We start from the raw sequence: 20,175 nt of genomic DNA on the forward strand, positions 1-20,175 counted from the left end.
CACACTGTTGACTCCGATTTAGCTTGTGGTCTACACTATAGCTTGTTCCGATCGCTTTTCTGGAAGAGGCTTTTCCACCATTTGGCCCTGTCTAGTCAGAAAAGCCTTCTCTTTCGGAGGAGCCCTTATTCCTCATAGAATGAAGTATACAGGGCTCCCCGAAAGAGCGTGTTTGCTTGTCCGCAAAAAAAAGCAGTGTAGACGTACTGTAGCAGTGCAAGACCAATAATTGAAACTGAACTAGTTTCCCTGCTCAGACCAGCATTAAAACTACTTTATTTCAGTCTTGCAAAATGGTCATTATCAGGGCTCGCCAACTGGTGGCGAGCCCCACTCGCCAGCCGCGCGGTTTTGTGCGGTTCTGCGTTCTGCGCATGCTCAGCTCGTTCTGCACAGATCGCTTTGCGCCAGCTCTTCCGGGTTAGAATCTACTCACCACGGATCATTAAAAACATACCAGTTTGAGACCAAAATCCTTACTGTGCTAAGATCAGTGCTATCGGACTAGTTGATAAAAATATTTGGGAGCTGAATTTTGTAAGGCTGGTTTACTAATCCCTGCAGCAATTAAGAATGGACTACAAAGAGGGTAACATTCATCACACTGGGCTCTGTCTCACCGTCTTAAGCTAGGGTTGCCACCAGAGGAACAGCAGGGCTATGTCTACATTGGCAGCTTCTTGAGCAAGAACAGCTGTTCTTGCGCAAAGACTTGCCTGCTGTCTACACTGCACGAGGGTTCTTGCACAAATACTTTTAGGCTGTGTCTACACTGGCAAGTTATTCCGGAAAATCAGCCGCTTTTCCGGAAAAACTTGCCAGCTGTCTACACTGGCCGCTTGAATTTCCGGAAAAGCACTGACGATCTAATGTAAAATCATCAGTGCTTTTCTGGAAAAACTATGCTGCTCCCGTTCGGGCAAAAGTCCTTTTCCGGAAAACTGTTCCGGAAAAGGGCCAGTGTAGACAGCAGAGATTTCTTTTCTGCGAAACAGCCCCGATCGCGAAAATGACGATCGGGGTTTTTTTGCGGAAAACCGCGTCTAGATTGACCACGACGCTTTTCTGCAAAAAGTGCTTTTGCGGAAAAGCATCCTGCCAATCTAGACGTACTTTTCCGAAAATGCTTTTAACGGAAAACTTTTCCATTAAAAGCATTTTCGGAAAATCATGCCAGTGTAGATGTAGCCTTACAGTATAGCGTTGTAAAACAGGGCTTCTTCCGGCAGAGTTATTCCTTTCCCCACAAGGAATAAGCCCTCTTGCCAAGAGCTCTTCCACAAGAGGGCAGCATAGACAGGCAACATGAATTTCTTGTGCAAGAAGCCCCTATGGTTAAAATGGCCATCAGAGCTTTCTTCCACAAGAGTGTGTCCACACTACCATGGATGCTCTTGCGCAAAAGCACATGGCAGTGTGGCTGTGCTCTTGTGGAAGATTTTTTGCACAAGAAGCTGCCAGTGTAGACATAGCCCAGGGGTTAGAGCACTAGACAGGTGAGAAGTTTTTGCTCCTGGCCATCAGAAATCTCCACACCAGTGTTTCTAAACTTTTTAAGACCAAGGAACACCAAACAATTTTTTATTTTTTTATGAGGAAAAACAAACTTTTTGTTGAGAAAAAAAAAGGCCAGGGAGGGAGTTATTGGGGATTGGTTGGGGGAAGGTTTCCTGTTCCTTTAAGGGCAGCCATTTTGAATTCTATTGTTCTCCATGGAACACCTCCAACTGCCTCACGGCACACCGATGTACCGCGGAACACAGTTTCAGAAACACTGCTCCACACTGTACTGCCTCTTCCATTGCTCCTGCAGCAGCAGAGTACGTGTTCTGCGGCGACGAAAAGGGAAGCGTATGGATGTACAATCTCAGCAAGCACACTTCAGCCTGGAAGGCCTCAAAGGGAAAATGCTCAGACAACAGAATAGCTCCCACACAGGTAGGCCTTTGCCTCTTGGCTTTACATTGACTCCACGGAGGCTGTGCAATAGGAGGCACACACATTACTATATCGGTTTTAAGATAATTCAGAGAATTGCGATTTTGATGCTCGAAAATTAACAGTTCCTCCCGGGTCTCATTAGATGGCTCGTTTAAGAAGAGATTTTTTTTTAATTCAGGCTTCTCAAGTCAGCAGGGAGCTAAATGTGTGGGAAGTCGGCCTTTCCCAAGCTCTTGCTGCAATTGGACAGAGGGAAATGATCCCATAGTTGGGACCCTCCTTTCAGAGGATGTTATGGTCTCCTCTCGCACTGAGAATACAGCTCTGGGGGAGGGAACTCCACTCATTAGGAAAAGGCGGGTTTTAGTAACGAGGGATTCAATTATTAGAAACATAGCTGGGTTTGTGATGACCTGGAGAACCGTATGGTAACTTGCCTGCCTGGTGCGAAGGTTGCAGATCTCTCGAGATATCTAGATAATCTTATGTATTGTTCCAGGGAAGAGACAGTCGTCATGGTACATGTAGGTACCAATAACATAGGGAAGGGTGATAAGAGAGAGGTTCTAGAGGCCAAATTTAGGCTGCTAGGAAAGAGACTGAAATCCAGGACTTCTATGGTGGCATTCTCTGAAATGCTTTCAGTTCCACGCGCAGGGCCAGGTAGGCAGGCAGAGCTTCAGAGTCTCAATGCATGGATGAGACGATGGTGTGGAGAGGAGGGGTTTAGATTTATTAGGAACTGGGGAAACTTTAGGGATCGGGGGAGCCTATACAGGAAGGATGGGCTCCCACCGAAATCAAAATGGAACCAGACTGCTGGCATTTAGTTTAAAAACTGTTCTATGACCTTTTTAATGTTAAGGACTGGGGGGAAAGCCGACAGGTGTGGAGGAGCACATGGATCGGAGAGAGACATCTCTTAGGGGAGGTTCTATTAATAGAGATGCTCTATGTTCTAGTCAGGAGGAGAGGATGGAAGTATGGGTTAGATCAAATGAAACAATCAAATGAAAAAGAGTCTAACATCAGAAAATGGCAGATAAATAGTAACGAATTATTAAAGTGCTTATATGCAAATGCTAGAAGTCTAAATAGTAAAATGGGTGAACTGGAGTGTCTAGTTTTAAAGGAGGATATTGATATAACAGGCATCACGGAAACTTGGTGGAATGAGGACAATCAATGGGACACTGTTATACCAGGATGCAAAATATATCAGGAGGACAGAGCAGGTCATGCTGGTGGGGGAGTGGCACTAAATGTGAAAGAAAATGTAGAATCAAATGAGGTAAACATCTTAAATGAGCCAAAATGTTCCACAGAATCTCTATTATTGACCAGCTGATCAGGACAGTGACAGTGACTATGAAATGCTAAGGGAGATTAGAAATGCTATCAAATTAAAAAACTCAGTAATAGTGGGGGATTTCAACTATCCCCATATTCATAGAATAATAGGACTGGAAGGGACCTCAAGAGGTCATCGAGTCCAGCCCCCCCGCCCTCAAGGCAGGACCAAGCTCCGTCTACACCATCCCTGACAGATGTCTATCCAACCTGTTCTTAAATATCTCCAGCGAGGGAGATTCCACCACCTCCCTTGGCAATTTATTCCAATATTTGACCACCCTGACACACCCACCTCAGGACAGGATGCAGAGATAAAATTTCTTGATAGGTTATATGACTGCTTTTTGGAGCAGCTGGTTCTGAAACCCACAAGGGGAGAGGCTATTCTTGATTAAGTGGAGCGCAGGATCTGGTCCAAGAGGTAAATATGACTGGACTACTTGGAAATAGTGACAATAATGTAATACAATTTAATATCCCTGTGGTGGGAAAAACACCTCAGCAGCCCAATACTGTGGCATTTAATTTCAGAAAGGGGAAGTTAGAGGAAGTTAAAAGGTACGTGACAAAAGTAAAATCTATGTAAGATGCATAGAAATTTTTCAAAGGCACCATAATAGAGGCCCAGCTTAAGGGTTTGTCTACACTGCAGGGTTTTTACAAAAGCGCGTCCATGCCTCAAAGCGAGCGTCTACACTGCATGGAAGCTCTTGCCCAAAAAGAGCAGGTGCTCTGATGGCCATTCTGTTAATGGCCATCAGAGCTTTCTTGCGCAAGAAACTCCTACAGAGCGTCCACACATCCTTTTTGAGCAAGAGCTGAAGCAAAAAAAAGGAGTTATTTCTCATGGTGAGAGGAATAACTCTACCTGCAAAATCCCTCTGTCCTGTTGATGTACTGGGTTGTTTTTTTGGTGCAAAAATGCGCTTGAGGTGTGGATGCTCTGCTGGTTTTTGTGCAAAAACCTTGTAGTTTAGACATAGCCTAAACGTATACCCCAAATTGAAGAACACAATAAGAGAACCAAAAAAATGCCACTGTGGCTTAACAACCAGGTACAAGAAGCAGACACAGATAAAAAGCTCTCTTTTAAAAAGTGGCAGTTAAATCCTAGTGAGAATTCAAAGGACCATAAACTGTCAAATTAAAGCGTAAAACTGTAAGAAAAGCCAAAAAGGAGTTTGAAGAATGACTAGCCAAAAACTCAAAAAGTAATAGTAAAATGGTTTTTAAGTACATCAGAAGCAGGAAGTCAGCTTAACAACCAGTGGGGCCCTTGGACGAGCGATATGCTAAAGGAGCCCTCAAAGATGATAAAGTAATAGCGGAGAAGCTAAATGAATTCTTTGCTTCAGTCTTCACAGCTGAGGATATTGGGGAAATTCCCAAACCTGAGCCATTCTTTTTAGGTGACAGATCTAAGGAATTGTCCCAGATTGAGGTGTCATTAGAAGAGGTTTTGGAACAAAATGATAAACTTAACAGTAACAAGTCACCAGGACCAGATGGCATCCACCCAAGAGTTCTGAAAGAACTCAAATGGGAAATTGCAGAACTATTAACTGTGGTTTGTAACCTATCCTTTAAATCAGCTTATGTACCTAATGATTGGAAGAGAGCTAATGTGACACCAATATTTAAAAAGGGTTCTAGAGGTGATCCTGGCAATTACAGACCAATAAGGCTAACGTCAGTACTGGACAAATTAGTTAAAACTATAGTAAAGAATAAAATTATCAGACACATAGATGAATATCATTTGTTGCGGGAAAGTCAAAATGGTTTCTGTAAAGGGAAATCATGCCTTACTAATTTGTTAGAGTTCTTTGAGGGGGGGGGGGGTCAACAAATATGTGAACGAGGGGGATCCAGTGTATGTAGTATAGACTTAGATTTCCAGAAAGCCTTTGACAAGGTCCTTCACCAAAGGCTCTTAAATAAAGTAAGTTGTCATGGGTAAGAGGGAAGGTCCTTTTGTGGATTGATAACTGGTTAAGAGATAGGAAACAAAGGGCAGGAATAAATGGTAAGTTTTCCAAGAGGAGAGAGGTAACTAGTGGGGTCCCCCAAGGATCTGTCCTGTTACCCATCCTATTCAACTTACTTCTAAATGATCTAGAGAAAGGGGTAAACAGTGAGGTGGCAAAATTTGCAGATGGTACCAAACTGCTCAAGATAGTTAAGACAATATGATGGGGACATTAATTTGGCTACAACTACTCAGGAGAGAGATCCTGGAGTCATTGTGGATAGTTCTCGGAAAACATCCACCCAGGGTACAGCAGTGAAAAAAGCAAATAAAATGTTAGGAGTCATTGAAAGAGGGATAGAGAATAATGGCAGAAATGTAGCTGTATTAGTCTGGTGCAGCTGAAACAAAAAACAGGACTGTGTAGCACTTTAAAGACTAACAAGATGGTTTAATAGGTGATGAGCTTTCGTGGGCCAGACCCACTTCCTCAGATCAAATAGTGGAAGAAAATTGTCACAACCATATATACCAAAGGGTACAATTAAAAAAAAATGAACACATATGAAAAGAACAAATCAAATTTCAGAACAGAAGGAGGATGGGGGGGGGGGGGAAAGGAGGAAGGTAAATGTCTGTGAGCTAATGATATTAGAGGTGATAATTGAAGAAGCTATCTTTGTAATGGGTAAGAAATTTAAATAAAGACACTAATTATGAGTGTAAAGTGTCAAATTTAAGTCATTCATGCTTAAATTCAACACTTTACACTCAGATTTGAAGACACTAATTATCTTACCCATTATATTTATGAATATAGTGTCAATCTGTTTTATACCTCCTCCAGTGAAGAGGTGGACTTTTCTTTCAAAAGAGCAGTAAACCCAAACCAAGTCTGACTGTCTCAGCTCTTCTGAACTAAATCTGTTTTCTTGGTAGATTCTTGAGTGGCCAGAGCTTCGAGCAAACGGGGAGCTGCTGACTGAAGTCTTAATAAACAATGTGGTGACAGACCCTACGTTCACTTACCTTGTGGCTTTAACTGGCGTAAATATAGCAGCTATATGGAAGAAAACATAGTCTGTTCTGATGGAAAATTTAATTCCTGTGATGTTTTGAAATAGTGCAGTATTAGTGATTGTTTCCAAAAGTAATCGTGAAGTTTTCTAAACCAGCCCTTATCGTGCAAGCAAGAAAATCTGAAGGGACTTGGCACACATCCTATCATTGACAACACCGAGCTTCTTTTACTGTGAGTTCTCACAACTTGTGTATTTGTTTTATAGAATTCTGATACTTAATAAAATGTAATACCTGCTAACTGGGCAGTGAATAGATGACTTATGGTGGAGGGGGGGGGAAAATGCTGCCTTAGATCTAGCATGAACAGGGCCATCAGTGGGACAAAATTATATTGGCCACCATAAGCTCAGTTGCTGAGCTATTCTGGAAGTACAGCTACTAAGCCCAGTATAAGTGGTGAAAAAACAGTCACTTTAACATGCCCCAAAAGACAATAACATGGAAAGCTACCTAGTTGTTAAATTTCATGAGGTCTTACCTCTTTATAGCAGTAATCAAAAGCTCTAAACTAGCTGCAACAGTAAGTGATGGATTGAGCCAATGGAAGTCTCTCACAGTTTTGAAAAGACAGTTTAATGACACAAGACTTTTCATGTATACTTACCACCCTGTCTTCAAATATTTTATCCTGTACAGAAATCAAAATATACTTTGCTTGATGAAAGCAGTAAGTGAATTTAAAGTCACTTATTAGAAACATTAAGTTCTTACTGAAGAAGTTTGAAATAATCCTTAAATTGTTCAGTTAAGTGGTTACATGTACTTTATATTGAAAACACTTATTTATAACTTGATCTGGGTAAAAAAAGATCATCCACTCTGAGCTTCATGTGTCTATTCAATTCCTTCTTGTTTATCTTTGATAGCAACCTATAAAAGAAAGAGAGAGAACCTTTTTAAAGGAGTTCTGTAGCAGAAAACAATTTCATTTATTTCCTCTCTACATGGGATTTCAAGACCAATAATTTGAGCAAAAGAGCTATAGAAAGAAACTATATTTGAGTTTAAAAAGAGGATTCATTTAAAAAATAATTAACTATAGATTCTTATATAAATGAATGGTTTAAATCAGCAGCAAAACGTGCACCTGCTGATGCCTTAGTTTATTAATTACTGGAATTAGCATTTATATGAAAAGAGGATTAACTTTCAAAGGATTTCATGTGTGTGTCAACTGCTTTATTCTATGAGATAATATAATCTCAGTAATTAAGTCAAGGCTATGACTTAGTTAAGGAACTAGCAAACAGCAGTATATGAACTTCAATATAGATTTGTTCTGAAGTGGTTTCAGACCAATAGTGTCTCAGACAATTTAAATAGACACTGTACAGCAAGGAGTGGAGTAATTACAGAAGGGCACACAAGTGAAAGTACTGTATCCCAAATTAAAAGAGTTATTGGCACAGAAAAGATCAATTTGAAAGGAAGGATTTTTCAAGTAAGCTGCTCCAGGCAACAGACTTTCAAGCTTACAGCAGTAATGCTTGTGAAAAAGGGAGAGAAAGCAAATGCTAGACACATGGGCTACGTCTACACTGGCAGCTTCTTGCACAAGAACTGTTTTGTGGAAGAGTTTTTGTGCAAAAAATCTTCCACAAGAGCGTGTCTACACTGGCATGTGCTTTTGTACAAGAGCGTCTATGGCAGTGTGGACACACTCTTGCGCAAGAAAGCTCTGATGGCCATTTTAGCTATAGGGGTTTCTTGTGCAAGAAATTCATGTTGCCTGTTTACACTGCCCTCTTGTGCTAGAGGGCTTATTCCTCGTGGGGAGAGGAATAACTCTTCCGGAAGAAGCCCTGTTTTCCGACACTAGACTGTAAATTTACTTGCGCAAGAATGTGTGTACAGTGTAGACACCCGGCAAGTTTTTGTGCAAGAACAGTTGTTCTTGCGCAAGAAGCCGCCTGTATAGACGTAGCCTTAGGGTATGTCTAAACTACATCCCTTTTTCGATACAGGGATGTAAATTAGACATACTGAAATTGTAAATGAAGCCGGGATTTGAATTTCCCATGCTTCATTTACATAATGGCAGCCCCAGCTTTTTTTCAAAAAGCCGCTTTTCTGAAGAAGAAAAAAAACCAAACGTGGTCAAGATGGGGATCTTTCGACAGAAATGTCCCATTTTGAAAGATCCTGTAAACCTCATTTTTTGAGGGTTACAGGATCTTTTGAAACGGAGCATTTCTGTTGAAAGATCCCCATCTTGACCATGTTTTTTTTTTTTTCTTCCAAAAAGCGGCTTTTCTTTGGGGGGAGGGGGAGAAAAGCCGCGGCTGCCATTATGTCAATGAAATTCAAATCCCGGCTTCATTTACAATTTCAGTATGTCTAATTTACATCCCTTTATTGAAAAAGGGATGTAGTTTAGACATACCTCTAGAGAGAAAAGCTTTGAGAAACTGAACAAGATCTCAAGTAGTTTGCAAAAGTGTCCTATGATAACAGAGCCAAATTCTGCCCTGGCTTAATGGAATGAACATGTGAGTATTTGGATTTTTCATACAACAGCAACAACTGTAAAGTAACTGCCATTTTTAATCCAGCTCACAGTTTCAGAGGTGGAAGGGAGCCCCCTTATTAGTGACACTGCAGTTCAGCAAGCTTACCCTGAACCTCTCCTCCAGAAGGGAGAGTTCACTGATCAGGTCAGTGATCGCATTGGTGAAAGCTTCTTGGGGGCTATAATCTGGAGTGGTCTGCACTCGAATGATGATTTTATGTTCCAGAGGATGTGGGACCTTGTATCCTGCAAACAGCACCTGAGGGTCTTTCAGTAATTGCCTGAAAAGAGAACAGAGAAGCATTGAGAAGATAACAGGACAGATGACAAACAGCTGCAAAATTTCTGTAAGATCCCAATGCATGAAGTTGGGTCAGCCTTATCACACCTTTCTAACAGGCCATTGCCAGCTTATTCAGTCCCTGGAAAACTGAAGATCAGAGGAAATGTTAGGGGTCTATGCCACTCTCCTCTAATAGAATTTGCTGTCAAGGTGAGCCACTCTTATCTTAATAAGATGGAATAAACGCACTTCATAAACCCACTGCACACTGTCAGCATTGAGAGTTCCTGCTTTTTGAGAACCAGGACTGGAACTGCAGGCCTAATAGTGAGTGCTTCACCATAGCAAGATCTTGTGGATGAAGCACTAGGACATAACAACTGGAATCACTTTCAGCAAACCCATGCAGAAGAACTCCCAAAAGCAAACTTCAACAATCTGGTGCAAAGAGCCCCATTATTTGCTCTTACTCCTGGAGGCCACATGCTGCTGCTCTGAGCCCATGAATGACAGAAGGGAGCGAAGCAACAAACATACTACACCACCAGCTCCTGCTGTGTCCATCACCACCCAACAGTGTGACCTTAACCTGGTTCAGCCACAAAGATTCTTCTGTTTCCTACCTACACTGTCACATTAAGAGTTTCTTTCTTTGCTAGAATCACCATGTGCTGCTACACTGCTAATCTGTGGGGCTGCTCCAGATGGCCAGTAAGCATGATGCTCACTAGGTATCCTTTCACATCCTTAGGGCCAGACCCTCCCTGGTTACTGGCAGCATGGGGGGAGGGGAAGGGGAGAGAGCCGGGGTGGCCTCAGCCCCGCCCCAGCTGAGAGGGGGGTTGGCAAGCATAGCGAGCAGGGGGCGCAGCCTCCTGGTACTACCAAAAAAGTCACTCTGCATTACCATGTTACAAAGAACCAACCTTACTCAGAAGTCAGAGGCTGTATGCTTATACTGAGCATTGGAGGGTTGATTCCCCTGCTCGTCCACATACAGCAAGGGGAGGGTAATGTACTTGCACATTGCTGCAGCCATGCTACTATTTAAACCCACACTAGGAGCTAACATGACTACTCAAGCAGAGGAATACCACCCTTAGCTCAAGGTTTTACACATGGTGGCAACAAGGGCCACAGTGAGAAATGGGCATCCATTAACAATTATATACCTTTAACTACCACAAACAGGCCTGCAGACCTCACCCAAACATGCTCCTAAACCGGACTGCATGCTAGGTTATCTGGTGTTTGGTTAGTCACTGTGCACCCAGGCAACCATCCTAGCTAAATGTAATCCACTGCCTTGCTACCGTACTCCTATAACTGTGCAATAGGAAGTGACTTGACTTACGATTTAATAATATTTCCAAGCGTGTGATCTTCCTTGTTGATTGTAAACAGACAGGCATTTGGTACTTTTGTATCCTTATTAATTGTGATCCTGAATTAAAAAAAATAGTATTAAATCAAATTATGCGAGCTAACAAATTAAACCAAGCCATTCTATAAATATCCAACATTTATCTTTTGATTCACACCAGATAGATACTTTTGTACATGTTTTGGATAAACAAATTTATGAAGTCAATATGGAATCATGATCCTGATTCATCAGAAGGAAAAAATTCACAGAACCCTAACAGCATTGCTACAGCAGCACAACAGTGACATAAGAAAAGAAAGAATTTCAGAGCACAGCTTGCTAATTTAAAAATTAGTGTAACAACAAGTGCTTCTCACACAGCTGTAGCTGCATATTGTTATTGGCAAGAGAAAACTCTTCAATGGGCCAAAAATTACTCTATGCACAGTGCAGTAACAAAAGGTTAATTTAGCAAACATTAATTTGAAAAGCTTTGTGGGTAAATTAGTCAGCCTCAGAGTTAGGGATGTAAGCGACTAGTCAACTAGTCCCTTGACTAGTTGATGCCTCCCTCAACTAGTTGCTTCCACCCCAACTGCTGCCTCTATCAGTTTGTATTTCTGAAATTCTCACTTAACCAATAACTTTGGTTACGGAACTCAGAATAGGTAAAAGGAGCCAAAACATAGCATATGTACCAAATGTCAGAGCAGAACAGAGCAAGATTTGAAATTAAAGGATTTAATTTGGACCCACCTACTTTTGACTGTCTCTCCTAGGACTGTACACACTTAATGTCAAGTGACACCATCTCTGAATTGGAGACATATTTATGGTCTACCACCTAACTGGAAGCCCCTCTGCCAATTATTGAGATTTTTACAATACAGATTGAACCTCTCTAAAGCAGGACTCTCTGGTCTGGCAACACTGGACCACAGATGTTCCAGTACCAGAGTGTCCTGGAGGAGGGCTGGCAGACAGGAGCCTGGCGCATCGCAGTGGGGCTGCCCAGCGGGGCCAGGAAGCCTGGCAGGGCAGGCGGCAGAGGGGGAGCTAGTGGGCTGGGGATGGAGTGAAATGACCTCCACGAGTGTGGCAAAATTCCTCATCTGGGACTGGTCAGGTCCCAAGGGTGCCAGATCAGGGAGGTATAACCTGTAATAGAAATGCAGGATGGAAAGAACTTCAAGAGGTTGTCTAGTTTTGTGGTTCTCAAGCAAGGGTCTGCAGCTGCTTCCCCTCCTTCCCCTCAGACCTAGTGCCCACCACAAAGCCCATAGGTGGGGTTTGGGGAAGCATTTGGGAAGGGCAGTAGCAGAAAAAGGCCAGGCTTGGAGATCGAACCGCCATGCGGGCTCCTGGACCAAATTGTGCAACTGCTCCATCAGGGACAGCCCAGGAATTTGAGACTCCCGTTAAAAACCTTCCAGCTGGGTATTCCACAAGTCCCTGAGGTAACCTGCCCCCCTGCACACTCAGTGTTATGGCTGGAAAGGAATCCCTGCTACCTAAGGGCCAGGTGAGCACTCGGGCCAGCAGACTGCTGACAACTGGCCAGGAGGTTCGGGCAGAGTAGTGGTGATGGGCCGACAGCTCCCGTGGTGCAAGCTATTGGAGAGGCCTGACCCCAGGGGGGCCTCGTACAAGCGAGCTGCGGCCAAGCCCGCGGCACTACCACAGAGTGAGCGCAGCAGAGTGAGTGTGGGGAGGGAGGGGGGATGAGCCGATGTCTGGAGCGGTCCGACGGGGGGGGGAGGGGGGTGTCTGAGAAAGGGGTCACCCCGGGTGAAGTGCTGAGGAAGGGGTCGGGTCCGGCTCGGGGGGGGGGGGGACTGAGGGGCTGAGGAAGGGGGCGGGTCCGGCTCGTGGGGGGGGGGGGGACTGAGGGAGGGGTCGGGTCCAGATCGGAGGGGGTGGAGTCCCACCCGCACTTACTTCTTCTCCCCTTCGAAGAGCAGGAAGGACTCGAAGGCTGGCGGCGCGTTCATCCTGCGGCGCTAACGGCTTCTAGCAGGGCCCGCTTCCGCTTCCGGCAGTCCCAGCGCTTCCGCTTCCGGGGCACTCAGCCCGTCGCCGCCGAATCCACCCGGAACAACGTCATAGTGACGCCCGCGGCAGAACGGCGGCAACGGTCGCCACCCGAGCGCGCGTCGTGCGTCCTAGGCTCTTTGCGCCTCTCACTGGACTCCCCCTCCCCTGTGCCGGCAGAGGCCGGGCATGCGCAGTACCTGTTCTAGCCTTTTGACGGCAGGAGCCCCCCGGGTGATAGTAGCAGCATCGCGGCGCCGCTCACGCACCGTCCGCAGGGCCGCGAGCCGCTGGCTCAGCTCACCGCCGCCCTTCAGCAGAGACACAGCGGGCAGAGGGACTGACTGGGGTCCCCGCTCACGACCCCCCCGCATCAGCTGGGCAGCAGCCCCCGCGGCTTTCCCCAGCACAGCGTGAGCGTCGGGCTGAGCGCAAAGCAAAGGGCCCCAGCTGTGGGGTGCCAGTCGTGCATTACACTAGAGCTTTAACCACCTGGGTGCCAGAGCCCCAGCTGTGGGGTGCCAGTCGTGCATTGCACTAGAGCTTTAACCACCTGGGTGCCAGAGCCCCAGCTGTGGGGTGCCAGTCGTGCATTGCACTAGAGCTTTTTAACCACCTGTGTGCCAGAGCCCCAGCTGTGGGGTGCCAGTCGTGCATTGCACTAGAGCTTTAACCACCTGGGTGCCAGAGCCCCAGCTGTGGGGTGCCAGTCGTGCATTGCACTAGAGCTTTTTAACCACCTGTGTGCCAGAGCCCCAGCTGTGGGATGCCAGTCGTGCATTGCACTAGAGCTTTTTAACCACCTGTGTGCCAGAGCTCCAGCGGTGGGGTGCCAGTCGTGCGATGCACTAGAGCTTTTTAACCACCTGTGTGCCAGAGCTCCAGCGGTGGGTGGGCCGTAGTGCATTGCACTAGAGCTTTAACCAACTGGGTGCCAGAGCCCCAGCTGTGGGGTGCCAGTCGTGCATTGCACTAGTGCTTTAACCACCTGGGTGTCAGAGCCCCAGCCATGGGGCCAGCCTGCAGGCATAGGACTGACCCCCACTCCAGCTGCACTTTCAGGGGTACAGGTGGGCGGGTAAGACACCTGACAGCCACTGCCAGGCCCTTGGGTTCCAGTCTCCTGAGCAGCCTCTTGCTCAGTTAGGAGCTGATCCCCCACCCGGGTGACAAGTCCACCTTGCACTACAAGGTGTCCAGCTGCCCCGCCTCATCGGTGTAGATCAGCGTACCGGGCCACGGGAAATAAACACCGGGCCTCTCCATGCCTGGTGGCTGCCGGTGGGGCCGGCCTTAGGCCGATTCAGACCCCGCATCCCTGAACCCAGAAGTGCCGGCGAGTTACAGAGCCAGGGGCCCTGCTCCACCACTATGTGGAGCTAGGTCTCTCGCCCAGCTCTGTATGGGGCAGGAGTGGGCCTCTCCCCCCGCGTGCTTCCCCCCCGCGCATCCCTGCCGTGCATGGCTCCTCCTCACCACCTGCTGCTGCCCATGCGTGGTGTTGCACATGGGCATGGAGGACGCCTGGCCTTGACGTGACATCACAGCCTGGGATTTTAAAACTCTTCGGAGGCACGTGGCAGGGCCACGCTGGCGCCAGGTTCAGCCTCCGGGGCCTGAGCGTGGCCTCCGGGGCCACAGTGTGGAAGGCAAAAGGTAGAGAACAGGCTTGGGTGGTGGCAGGGAGGGGAGGCAGCGGCAGGCTTGGGCAGAGGCGGAGGGAGCAGGAGGGAGGAATAAATCGGCCTGTGGGGAGAGGGGCTGACCCGGCCATATGTAGATCTTGGGGCACTGCCCCTGTTCCCCTCTTCCCCCCGCAAAGCACAAAGCATGAGTTAGTCCGGCCCGGGGATTCTATTGTCCTCCCCCCCCCCCCCCCACACACACCCCTCGAGAAGTTGCGAACTGTCTGGCTGATAGACACACTCATGCAGCCTGAGCACGTTTACCAGCCAGGCAGTTCAAAACTACAAACTGATACATCTAGTAATAATAAAACATACCTAATGAGAAAATACCAGACATGTTATATATCTGGTATTTTCTCGGTTTGTTTTTTATGTGTTTATATTTTTGGGCTGCAAAAAGCAGTACGGGGAAAAAAAGGGTTCCAACTAAAGTAAGAAGTTTGGGAAACCCTTTCTGTCTGTCCGTCTTACAGTCCATTTATCCAATCCATATTCCTTAACTTGCTGGCAAGAATATTGTGGGTGACCATATCAAAAGCTTTGCTAAAGCTGGCATTGGGGGGTTTGGGGAGGACCAGAAACAACTTATTTGAATATTCATCATTTGATTAATGAATATGCAAATGAACATTACCAGTCCTCCATAAGTTCATGAATGGATTTACTGGTCCCCATGTCAAAAAGTTTGGGAACCCCTGGTGTAGATGATCTGCATCATGTGGGAGCTGCCAAAGCTTTTCTCCTCCACCTTCTCCACCGCCCAGATGTTAGACAGGGTGATGAAGGAGCTTTTCTGAAATGGCGGTGGGAGCCATGGAAACCTCAGGAGTGCAGAGGGGGGCAGGGAGCAGCCCAGCAGAGTTGGCCCTGCCAGAGCCCAAGATCTGAGCTCCCCACCCCCCCATGGGATGCTCAGAAAGGGGCATCCCAGGAGAAAGCTCAGTCTGAGGCTGGCTCCGTGCTCACTGCCCCTGGCCCTAGAGCCGATCCACCGGATCAATATGAGCAGATCTTGACCCCAGTGGCTCCCTATGCTGCAGGTCAGCCCAGGTGACCGGAGCTTCCCCTCTGCCCTGCAGATCTCCTTGGAGCTGGGCATCTTGGCAAAGCTGAGGGCCTCACTCGTTAAGGAGAAGTAGAGTTTCTTAAACAAGGATGACAGGAGCAACCCGTAGCCTTTGCTCTTGTGGATAATATTGCCTGGGAGGTGCAATATGGAGACCCCGTGTGATCCAGACTTTGACACTCAAATGGCCTTGAACCAGACTATTTATAACCAGAGCTTAGGGCAGGACACTGAACAGCCAGGGCCCCTGCTCAGTAGTTTCAGAGCATCAGTTTAGGATCAGGTGGTACTGGCCAGGCTGTATTTCTATAGCACCTTTGGCCCAGAATCTGAAAGCCCTTTTCAGACAGGAAGCCCTTATACAGATGGTATTTTGCATTTCCTGGGAATACGAAACACTTGACTGGTGATTAACAGGGTTGCCAGCTGTCCAGTTTTCACCCAGACAGTCCAGTATTTGTAGCCTCTGTGTGGTTAACTAGAAATGTCTTTTTGGTTTTTTTTCCCCTCAGATGGTAGGGTGGGGCAGGGCACATGTGGATTTAAAGGCACAGTGACTTTCCCTCCCCCAACAACTTTGGTCCCGTTTTGGTTCCCTCCCATCCCAATCATTTTTTCCCCGCCATGTTCAGGATTTTTTGTGAAAGTATCTGGCAACCCTAGTGATTAGGCTTTGAAAGTCCCTGAAGAGCAAAAATCTGCCATCAGTGACTTTGCCAGTGGAACTTTAACTGAGAACTTGGTTTAATCTAATTTAATATTAAACACTTACAGATTGGAGAAGACACAGAGGTCAAGAGCCCTGGTTTTCAGAGATACAGAGCCTCTCCCGCTCGCATGGACTTCTGCGGGTGGAGGCCAAGTGCTTCTAAAAATCAGGCCCTATAATTTACCCAGAGTGGAGGAGAGAACCCAGGAATCCTGGCTCACAAGCAAGTGCCACTGACGAGCCACTTCCCCATGTCTTCTTCCCTCGAGTGTGGAACGGTCACTGCCCGGCCAGTAGGAACCACACGCCGTGCGTGCATACGGAAACAGAGGTGCTGACTCTAGCCTTGTCCATGCTCATTCAAGAAGCTGAACCTGCTTCCCTTCACTTGCGCTACAGTCCAGTGAGCAGCAGGGAAAGGAACTTAACATTTCTGACAGGCACAGTCCTATTGCAACCCAGGTCCCTGCCAGCTCTTTAAAGAGCTCCCTGCTGACTTCTGCCACAGCTCAGCCAGGTCTTGCCGGAGCGGTGCACCAGGGCGCACCCGCTCACTTTCATCTCTGCCAGTGAGAGATGGAGGCTGAGTCCAGTAGCGCCGGTTACAAATTCCAGCATCTCCAGTCAGTGAATACTCTGCCCCTCTATTGCACCTTCCAGCAGAGGAGAACAAAAGTGCTTTCAACAAAGGAGGGGGATCCCTCCGCAACCCTATTTCAGAGACTGGGAAACTGAGGCACGCAGCACAGTCAAATGACTTGCCCCAACTCACACTGTGGGGCAGAGGCAGAAGAGCAAACGGGATCTAGGCAGGTCCCCTGACTCCCAGTCCCCAATTTTAACATTCCCCCTCCCTCTTCTGCAGATACATCAGCCTGTGCATTGCTGCGGCCTTCGGTGCTCCACTGAGTCGTGGCTGACCCTGTGACTCAAAGCTCAGCTCTCAGGTTGCACGGAGGAACTGCAAGGTCCTTGCACAGCAGGCTTGACAAGGGAGTGGGGTCTCGACTAGAAGGTAAAAACGACAGTTGAGACACTCCCTCGTGCACCCCGGCAGAGGTGAGACGGGAAAGCTTCTGTTCTACCTTCCAGATGGAGCCCAGGCCGCCCAGCCTGCTGTGGGGCCTAGCGAGAGAACAAGAGGGTTATTGACGAGTCGCTCGTTAAGAGATGTGCTAAGCGAAGTCCATGGCATGGCTTTCTGAGCAGCAGGGCGATGGCGAGAGTCCAGAGAGTTCCCATTGCAAAACCATCTGGTGGTGGCAGCTCTTAGGGGTACAGTGGGACCGAGTGAGGGCAGCAAAAGGCAGTGGCCTCACCCCGACGGTGTCACGTCTGCAGTTCCAGGAGGCTGTTTTTGTCCCGATCAGCGAAGGCGCTTGTGTTGAAGAGCGCTGCGCGATGCGCATCCTCGAGGTCCTGCAGCACCTGGAACAGCCTCGTGGGCGCGTCCATATTTTGGGGGTCTGCGGAGATGGGGGAGGGGGCAGAGAAAATTGCCCTGATTGGCCTGGTGCTCGCCCAGCGGCTGCTGACAACGCTACCAGCCCCAAGGCTCACCAGAGCAGACAGCGCCACCCAGAAATTCCAGCCTGCCCCAGAAGTAAAGGGGAATAGCCAGGGCTGGGGGGAACGGAACGTGGCCTCGGTGGGGAGAAGTGGGGGGAGTGTGGGGATGTTGGACGCATTGCTCAAATCACAGCACGTGTCCAGGTGGTGGGGATGGACCCTACTACATGATTAATAATCATCAACATCAAAGCCATACCTCCACTTTGGCTCAGAAGCACCTTTTCATTCTTCTCCATTAACAGCTCCAAGTACTTTTCCCTAAAAGGAGGGAAATGAAGCAACAGGGGTTTAGATGTAATCCACAGGGAACTGATTAGTTCCCCCTACTCCCCGTAGTCAAAGCCAAGAGGTCGGCAGGCACAGTCCTACACGATGCCACTGACCATAGGAGCTGAAGACAGTCAGCATCTCGTAGGATGGTTCCGGTGTTACACGGAGCTTAATTTGGCATTTGCTCCCCTTCGCTAACTCTGGACACATGGTGGCCTCTAACAAGGGCCTTTGAGCAGCAATCCCAGCCTCTTGTATACGTCCTTCCACCCACACTTCCTTGGGCTGCTTGGGAAGGAGGAACTGTTCAGGGTTCTACTGGGTGGAGCTGGTGGAGGACGGGGGCAGGCACCTTCAGAATGGAAACGCTGATGGTGGTGTCAGGAGAAGTTTCCTCACAGTGACATTCAGCAAGATAACAGAAGAACCTCCCAAGGGACGTGGTGAACGCCCCTTCACTTGGGCCCCTGAACTAGAATGGACAACACTGGTCAGTAGACAGAGGGGAACAAGCCTGGCTGATGAACTGGATGGGATTAGGGATGTTAAAGAATAGTTGCTTAGTCAATCCGCCCCCCCCCACTTTGCTGCCTCTATCAGATAGAGGCAGCACAGGAGGAGGAAAAGGGGGGTATTTCAAAGGGCAGCACAACACAGCTGAGCCCGGCTCAGCTGCATGGCACTGCCCCTTTGAACGACGCCTCAGCGTTTGCTGATCCCAAGCTCAGCAGTGTGGCGCTGCCCCTCTGAAATGTCAAGGCGGTGTTTCAAGCGGCAGCACTTCCTGGAGCCATCTAGGGACTCTGCAGCTGATCCTGGGCTCTGCACGGCATTGCTGCAGAACCCAGGATCTGTGGAACCCAGGATCAGCTGGGGAGTCCCCAGCTGACCCCGGGTTCTGGGGAAATGCCACGTAGAATGCGCGGTCAGCTGGGGGGTCCCCAGCTGATCCTGGGTTCCACTGAAATACTGCACAGAGGGCTCCGCATGGCATTTCAAATCAGCAGTGCAACATGGAGCTTGGGGTCAGCGGGGGACTCTGAGGCCCCTGCTGACCTCAGGCTCCATGAGTGCATGCCTGCTTTGAAATGCACAAAAGCCCCCGCTGGGGCACATTCAAACATACTTGGGTGCACATACAATTTATTCCACACATGGATGGAAAAGATTAGAGGAACACTCGTCAGGGGCACAGTGAGCAGCCTGTAGGCCCTTGGGACACTTAACTCATGGTGCTGATTGGCCCCAAGGAGGGAGGGGGCCACAGAGATGGTCCCCTGTGAGTGACAGCACAGCATGCCAGACTTGCTCCATGTTAACAGGCCCCTCACAGGGCACAGAGATGATCCCTGGGGGCCAGTGTCTGAAAGGCAGCAGCCCTAATCCCGCCGCATGAACCAAGGGACTCACCTCATTAACTCCATCACGCCGAACAGGTGCCTAAAAATTAACTGAGCTTCTAGATCTGGATCCAAGGGGTCATTCCATTCCTGCAGAGTGACTCTGTGCCGGGTTTTATCACAGCCCAGACCTAGGCGACAGCGGCCAGGGCGCAGCAGGTTAATTGCAGGTGTGCCGGCAAAGGCGGACAGTTAGCATTTCAGTGGTGCCCATGGGTGTAACTCCCCTCATGGCCACGCTGGAACTGGTCTCCCCTCCCATTGCTCTGGCTCCCCAGGAGGTGGGAGAATCCTGGAGTCCCCACGCACCAAGAAAGCAAATGCACACAGCTCCACCCCCCAACCCCCGCCTCCGGATTTTCTCTACCATTGGAGTCCTGCTCTGCGCTACAAGCGGATGTCAAGTCTGGCTATGTGGCTCATGCCTGAGCCCTGCGCTTCTACCCGCGGCACTCCTGGTGTGGTCTGTGCTATGGCGACAGGATGGTACCTCTTGTTGACATAGTTATGGCCTCTTGGGGACAGGGTGCACTGGTGCTGGCGGTGTAGGAGCATCTTCACTGACGTGCACTGGTGCAGCGACAAACGCATAGATAAGCCCCGAGCCAACGTACTTCAAGCCCAGTGGGCAGTGAACTGGGGAGCTCTACAGCTAAAAGCATGAGTCAGTGACCCACATGCCCCTCATTAGGGCTGTGCCAGCCACAGCCTCTCTGGGCCAAGGCACAAAGGGAGCCCACAACCCCACACATCTGTAGACTAGGCATTCACAGCGTGGCGTGAGTCTCCCAGCTCAGGCCTTAAAGGCATAGAGAGGCCAGGTGACTTGACCAAGGTCCTACAACGAGGCAGTGGCAGAACTATGGCAACACAAGCCACCCAGGAGTGAGTTATGCATCCTAGGCCCTTTGCTTTCCTGACTGGACCCCCTCCCC

The 20,175-nt window shown here is 48.3% G+C and overlaps 3 protein-coding genes across 6 annotated transcripts in view; 1 reads left to right on the forward strand and 2 right to left on the reverse strand.

The window, feature by feature from the left end:
• LRWD1 (leucine rich repeats and WD repeat domain containing 1) overlaps positions 1-6,584 on the forward strand; it is a 41,348-nt gene extending 34,764 nt beyond the window's left edge. For both annotated transcript variants that reach the window (XM_075904964.2, XM_075904966.2), the window contains exons 15-16: positions 1,814-1,938; positions 6,203-6,584. In XM_075904964.2, the coding sequence (XP_075761079.1) occupies positions 1,814-1,938; positions 6,203-6,343 (266 nt within the window). In that variant the 3' untranslated portion in view covers positions 6,344-6,584. The remainder of the gene's footprint in view (positions 1-1,813; positions 1,939-6,202) is intronic.
• Positions 6,585-6,900: 316 nt separating this feature from the next.
• POLR2J (RNA polymerase II subunit J) lies at positions 6,901-12,599 on the reverse strand. The gene is made up of 4 exons (XM_075904973.1): positions 12,443-12,599; positions 10,493-10,582; positions 8,962-9,136; positions 6,901-7,216 (listed from the first exon to the last, which is right to left on the reverse strand). Exons 1-4 carry the CDS (start codon positions 12,493-12,495, stop codon positions 7,181-7,183), a joined length of 354 nt encoding a protein of 117 aa, XP_075761088.1. The 5' UTR covers positions 12,496-12,599; the 3' UTR covers positions 6,901-7,180.
• A 3,416-nt stretch (positions 12,600-16,015) lies between these two features.
• The window catches only part of LOC102451490 (ras GTPase-activating protein 4-like), a 48,942-nt gene continuing 44,782 nt past the window's right edge, over positions 16,016-20,175 (reverse strand). For 2 of the 3 annotated variants that reach the window (XM_075904968.2, XM_075904969.2), the window contains exons 19-21: positions 19,251-19,371; positions 17,767-17,828; positions 16,016-17,464 (exon numbers count right to left, since the gene is read on the reverse strand). In XM_075904968.2, coding sequence (XP_075761083.2) covers positions 17,328-17,464; positions 17,767-17,828; positions 19,251-19,371 — 320 coding nt within the window. In that variant the 3' untranslated portion in view covers positions 16,016-17,327. Of the gene's footprint in view, positions 17,465-17,766; positions 17,829-19,250; positions 19,372-19,730; positions 19,811-20,175 lie in introns of those variants that run through there. The other variant, XM_075904970.2, reaches the window with a different exon arrangement.

The sequence above is a fragment of the Pelodiscus sinensis genome, chromosome 21, assembly GCF_052426305.1.
Source record: "Pelodiscus sinensis isolate ZL-2025 chromosome 21, ASM5242630v1, whole genome shotgun sequence".
Lineage (NCBI taxonomy): Eukaryota > Metazoa > Chordata > Testudines > Trionychidae > Pelodiscus > Pelodiscus sinensis.

Bases quoted from the DNA above. Each gene is read 5' to 3' on its own strand.
- POLR2J (XM_075904973.1), bottom strand. From the start codon at position 12,495: ATGAACGCGCCGCCAGCCTTCGAGTCCTTCCTGCTCTTCGAAGGGGAG. The intron at 10,583-12,442 runs GTAAGTGCGGGT...TTTTTAATTCAG, and splicing joins CTCTTCGAAGGGGAGAAGAA to GATCACAATTAATAAGGATA. The intron at 7,217-8,961 runs GTAAGCTTGCTG...TTTCTTTTATAG, and splicing joins TTCTGGAGGAGAGGTTCAGG to GTTGCTATCAAAGATAAACA.